This window comes from Amblyomma mixtum, chromosome 1 (genome assembly GCF_055824585.1).
Source record: "Amblyomma mixtum isolate Tamu chromosome 1, ASM5582458v1, whole genome shotgun sequence".
In the NCBI taxonomy this organism is placed as follows: domain Eukaryota; kingdom Metazoa; phylum Arthropoda; class Arachnida; order Ixodida; family Ixodidae; genus Amblyomma; species Amblyomma mixtum.
In genome coordinates, this window is record NC_143012.1 from 273,158,584 (window position 1) to 273,164,821 (window position 6,238).

Here is a 6,238-nt window from a genome sequence, read left to right on the forward strand (position 1 = left end):
CGCTGCTGCTTCTCGCTGTGCGCACCACTTCACGCTCGCGGCGTACACAGATACAGTGAGAAAAGAGCATAAATTTATGCTGTCTACGTACCACGAGCGTATGCACGCTTACGTACGCTAAACGCAGGCGCATTCCCACATTTAGTTCAGCGTATGCTAGCAGAGACGCAAAAATAAACTCAGCCTCTAGTGGCGCTATCTGGTTGTCAAAACGGGAACCATTGCTGTCAACAAACCGACTCTCTTAGGCCTAGCGGCGGCAGAATTGTCACTCTAAATATAAAATAAAGCAAATTTTTCACTTATACGTTTTCTTGTAGGCAAGATGAGACGAAGCGAAAGACCGGTGCCCCATTTGTGACCAGTGAACGGACAGACAAAGGCAGCAACAACGAGAATTCAGTCCGAAGCGAGGGGTCCGGCTTTGAAGGGCGGCGCCATGTTTGTTGTCGTTCGAAGCAATGCTAGCAACCTTGGGCAACGCTCGAAGGCCCTCGAAATCTCGATAGAGTTCCAGGCTGCTCCGTCGACTCGATAGACTATTGACTCGATGGCCATTCAAACTGGCCGTGTAGCAGCGCTCGATCGCCTTCGAGTCGATAGACTATCGATTCGAGGGCCTTCGAAATGCCCGTGTGACAGGGGTATTAGAAACTTTGATTTATTGCCCTGTGTGGCTAATTTTCCTAATTCAATCGAATTAACGTCTGGCTGCCGCCTTTCTTTTTTTAATTCTCCCTCGTACAGTGGGCGGAGTCGACCAACGCGTGGAGTGCCTTTCAGCGAGTCCCGCGGCGGCTTGCCGCTCTGCCATCGGCGGAGTAATACGTATTAGTCCGTAGTAGCAAATAGTCCGCGCGTATTTTTATTTCTGCGGGCTTATTTTGCGGCTATATTATCTGTGAATTAAACTATTTATTCACGGAAACCTAAAAAACAAAATAAAGCGAAAGCAAAGCCTCCACGGAGCTGGCTGCAAGGCACTCCACGCGTTGGTCGACTCCGCCCACAGTACGAGGGAGAATTAAAAAAAAATGGCGGGATCCGGACGTTAATTCGATTTAATTAGAAAAATCAGCCACACAGGGCAATAAATAGAAGTTTCTGAGAATGCTCAGAACGTGTAGATCGAGTTCCCGCGGCAAAAAGACGAGTTCAAATTCTTCTTCACTGCACCTTTAAGCTCGTGACCTCGGCAGCGGCCATCACAGTGCTTGACACTTTACGGATGTACCTTGGGAGTTCTGAGCTTGGCCAGAACTTTGGTTTGCAGTTGGACGACATCGAGGCCGCGATCTTGAAGTCCACATTCACGAAACGTGTTCAGGGAACACCGGAGCACTTTTTCTAGTATCAGTAAATAAATTTGCCCATATTTGTCTTTTTTTTTTCGATAGTCAAGATATTTCATTTCTGTGGCCTTTTCTAGCCTCTAAAATACCTGGTTTCAGTAATAACAATGTTGAGAGTGCAGCATTGATAATGGCCTCGTTGTTTCTTTAACGCTGTTATTTCAGCAGAAGGAGCGCAAGGAGAAGGAGAAGATCAGCCTGATGAAGCGGCTCACAGCCAAGCGCCGTTCACGCTCACCCCCTCCACCCAATTTTTCCTGTGACAACCCGAGTTTCGTGGACAGTTCAGCAGCATCGGGCCAGCAGCCTCTGCCACAGCCCAGTGCCGTGCCTGTTGTGCACATCAGGTGAGAGCTTTTGGTGTGCACCACCACAGGTGGAGTTGACCTCTTTGTTGGGTTGCTGTAGAATGTTGTGAAACGACTTTACCGGTTTAACTTGCTGCAGTCATGTAAATTGCACATCTCTGTCTCATGCCTCTAGGCCAGTAGCTGTGCAGTTGCACAGATTTGATGAAGTAGCTTCATGAGCTTGTTGCCAGTGTTTCCTTTGGCTTAAAGGAGTCAAGAGATTAGTGCCCACAGTGCAGGCATGAAGCAGCATAACGAGCACGGGACGAGATGCATCAGTTCCTGTGATTGAATCAAGGCATACATGATGCAGTTTCTTCAATCACCTTTAGCCAAGGAGAGAAGTGGAGGTAGCATACGCATATGGGGTTGTGGCAATTAAAAATATTTTAATGCGAAAGCCTTTTAATGCCTCATCGTTGTCGACAGAAGGTTGTCAGCAGAGGTGTCACACTTTTCTAGTCAGACCAGAAAAAAATAAATAAAACCTAGTGGGAAATTGGTCGAGTTGAGGAATCGAAACAGGGTCTCTGGAGTGCAAGACGAGTACGCTAACCACTCCGCCATGCCAGCTCGATAGTTTGGAATGAACAAAGGCGCATCTAGTGATTATGGTGTCTTCGTTCACTCCCATCTGCCTCCCTTCCCTTACTGTGAGGTTCAGGTGGACACCTGAACCTCACAGTAAGGGAAGGGAGGAAGATGGGAGTGAATGAAGACACCATATTCACTAGACACGCCTTTTCAGGTGTCTGAGATATGGGAGACAGATACATTTCCTTTCCTCAAAAACCATTTTACCAACGAGCAAGGCGTACAGCTGAATGGGCGATAGCGTTCTGTGGACTTCGTTGCAGCCTTGCAAGACGCTGTCGCATTCCGCTCTTAGAGGGGAAGCTTAACATCTTAACCACACATCAGTGACACAAGCAGCAACACCACGCTTAAGGCTTTCGCCTCATCGCACTTTAGGTCAACAAAGTGCCCCCCTGCATTTTTCATTATCTAAGCATGAAATGTAGCCATATCTGCACTTTATTTTAAGCTATAGAGTATTTACAATTAGCACCTTCATAAAGTCATCCTCAGAGTAAATAAGTAATGAGAAAGTGCACAAGTTTTTATGTCTGCATGTTCACAAAGCCGCATTCTGTGCAATAAAGTTATTTGATTTTTCATGTTCCCAGTACCCGTAGAAATAGAAGTTAAGCTCGGCAGTTTACATGGAAAAAATCGAGAGCTCTATTGCACTCCTCAACATCCTGGGATTAATGCGCAAAAAACAGAATTGTTCTGCGACTATTCATTACGATATGCCGGAGGGATTATATTTCTCATTCTCAACATGCCTGTCGAAATTCGAAGGGGAAGAATAGCACCGCTTGCCAGCAAAATTTGAGCAAATGCGCAATGTAGCTCAATCCAGAGAACAGAACACTTGTTATGGGTGCCCAGACACTAGGGAATAGAAGGAAACGAAGCTGTGCACACAGCCACCCATGCTTCTCTCCCCCAGAGTTCCACTGAATTCCCAGATCCTGTCGGGGCTCCTGTACCGAATCTGCTTACAACTTATGCGGACATCACAGCATATCTGCGCCTCAGTAGGCAGACGTTCCCAGAGCCCGCCGAGAGCCTGGATAGAACTGAGGAACGACACCTCAGGGCCGTTTCACATGCTGCGACTAGAACGAAAATAGTCCGCCTAGTCGGTGACGCCGCAGTGCGATTTTCGCACAGTGCTTTCACATGCAACGCGTACCCAGCGAATTCGGTTGGAGGGACACGCAAGGTTGCTCGATGTTCGCATAGGCAACCCACGATTAAATGCGACAGAAACTCTGCACGGAATGTGTTGACGATGTTATGACCAGCGTGTTTTTAGATGCAAGGCAATATTGCGTATGTTTTGATTAGAATAAACAGTTTTGCTTACGCCGCGAGAACAGCTCCCACGTAACCCCACGCCGAGACGGCGCGTGACGTCACGTCTCGTGCGAGCTGTTGCCGCAGCCGGTCTCGACGCACGTGCGCTCTCGCTCGCGCGCCTGGAGACCGGTCGTGGCCGCGGCAGCTGCTCCCGCGTGACGTCATGTCACGTGCCGTCTCGGCGCTGCCCATTGGTCAGTCGCAGAGCGAACACACCGACGCTGCGACTGGATTCCAACCGGACGGAACTTGGTCGCAGGCCGTCTGCGGCTAGACCGACGGCCCTCCCCAGTCGCAGACCGACAGAATTCGCAGCGTCGCAGGCGAGAATCGCGTGCATGTGAAACGGCCCTCAGAAGGCTGAAAATGGGGTTACTTCTAAGCCCCGCGATTTTAAAACACGTAGATCCGAATTTTTTGGGGTACTGTAAGTTTCGTGATACGTGGGCAGATGCATATCATATGGTATGGGCCTTCCAGAAAAATCGGGGAATAAAGAGAATAAATCGGACAATGAGAGAGTACTGGGAGGTGACCCTGTCCGCCTGCTTGGACCTGAAGTCCCAGAGGGCTCTGGTTCAAAAAAAATGGGCAGCAGATGCCACCAATGGTGTCCCGGAATAAGGACTAGCACCCATGCGAGGGAGCGGAGAAACCCTCCACCCTCCCCTAATACCCACCCCAGTGCATCCAGTAAAGTTTTTACCACTATCAGGAACCCCAGCAGACTTCAAGATGCGCCAGGGAACCCCCCCCCCCCCCTTTTTCTTCCCCCCTCCCATCACAGTCCACCACACTGGTCAGTGTTGCTTGTGAATAGACCCTCCATGTTTATTTTTTTGTTCACTTTTGTAAGTGTTCGTCTGTTTTCTTGCTTTCAGCAATCAGTTTTTTATTCAGTGCCCATCTCTAGCTTGTGCTCAGACCTCTAACCCCAAGACAAGAACGCAGAAAGTCACAGGACGAACGTTCGCCCGCATTCGCACACTCGTGAGTGGCTGGGCTCCACGTAGAATCACTTGACGCCTCGTCCGGTTTTCATTGGCGCTTAGCGATCAGCGCGATGACAGCTTTTTTTTTTTCCCCCAACGAATTTCAACAGACACTGCCCTTCCGATAACAGGCTCGCCGTCGGAAAAACTTCACCTCCAGTTCTGCCGATGCCATTGAATCCCCCCTGAAAAGCACCCAATGAAACCTCAGTTCAGCGGTGCGGCCTGCACTTTCAGTCGCCATGCGCCCAACACCTGTTTGTTACCTTGTGCACCACGCCCCTTTCACACAATCTTTGCCAGCGTTCTAAACATATGATTGCTGGCACAGCTGGACGCAGCAGTGTCTTGGCACGCTGCCAACTTCGCTGGGTGTGCCACTGCAGCCAGCCAAAACATAAACATGTGGCGCCGTTACTGGCATGCAGCATCTTGTCGTGCTGCCAAGGTCTGTGCTGCAGATGACACGAGAGGAAAAAGCCAGGCACTGTGTCTGCTTCGGGCACGCCTTCCAGAAGTGTACCAGAAAGGGGGTACAGATCAGTTTGAGTGCTCGCAGAAACCACTAAACCAGCCCATAAAACCTGGCTTGAGAACCCCCGCTTTGAAGTGTATTGAACCCAAGTACACCGCTGTTGAAAAATTAAAATTTTCGTTGTTGTTTTTGTTTTTATCATGGTAGTGCTCAGTCGTCAGAAACCAGCGGAATTCGCAGTGCACTGGGACCATCAGAAGCGCAGTTTGCTCACAATTTCTGACAGCCATAAGTAAAAAACTTAATTTTCTAATTTTGTACTACATATTTCGCTATAATTTTGCATCACAAGAGAGATGAAGCCTCGAGGGTTACAAAAAATTATTGAGAAATAGAAGAATGTGCCATTTCGTTTGCCAAGTCCCCCCCTTAACCATGAAGCATGCGTACGCCAGAGTGATGCCAATGCTCACATGGCACTTTCTTTTTTTTTCTCATTCACTCGGCCTAAGTCCTTTTACATTGCTGGCACGGGAAGTGATAGCTACTGGTGTATTGATGTTTGTCCACGTCGGCAGTAAAAGCCGCAGCCGTGCAGCACATCCCCACATGCGAGGTTTTGATGCCTCTGTGTCCATAGATGTTTGGTCTATCTGGGCCTAATTGCAGTGGCCCTAATTTGCATTGTGATGATCATGTCACTTTTCCTTGTACATGGTGACTGCTCGTTAAAGTGGGACCGTTATTAGTGGGCTCGACTGTAGTCCACTGCCTGTAATTGAGCGATGCATGGTTACAGTACGGAGCTTGCAAGCGGCCCTTGTTGAGCAGTGCATTGGCTGGCCCCTGTGCAGGTCAGGCTCGTGCCCAAGCGAGGTGCTAGGCAGCCAACAAGCACTGCACAAGAAGACCAGCTCTCTGGATGGAAACGACAGCCTCAAGGCGAGGCCCAAGCAGCCTGCTCCTCTTGTCAGGGAAAGGTGTGTGCTTTTCTCTGTCTTGGCTTGGGCTGCACTAGCCCCCTTAGTTCTTTTCTTTTACAGCGATAGCTTTAGAATTTTCTGTCCAGGGCAAAGTGTGTTGATGCTGTGGTAATTGAAAATTCTGGCCACTGGTCCCTTAGAATCATGCTGTGGGGCA

At 49.1% G+C, this 6,238-nt stretch overlaps 1 protein-coding gene across 2 annotated transcripts in view; it reads left to right on the forward strand.

Moving 5' to 3' along the window:
* Positions 1-6,238, forward strand: part of POSH (SH3 domain containing ring finger posh) — a 35,966-nt gene that overhangs the window by 23,766 nt on the left and 5,962 nt on the right. For both annotated transcript variants that reach the window (XM_089565985.1, XM_089565986.1), the window contains exons 14-15: positions 1,518-1,699; positions 5,953-6,078. In XM_089565985.1, the coding sequence (XP_089422111.1) occupies positions 1,518-1,699; positions 5,953-6,078 (308 nt within the window). The remainder of the gene's footprint in view (positions 1-1,517; positions 1,700-5,952; positions 6,079-6,238) is intronic.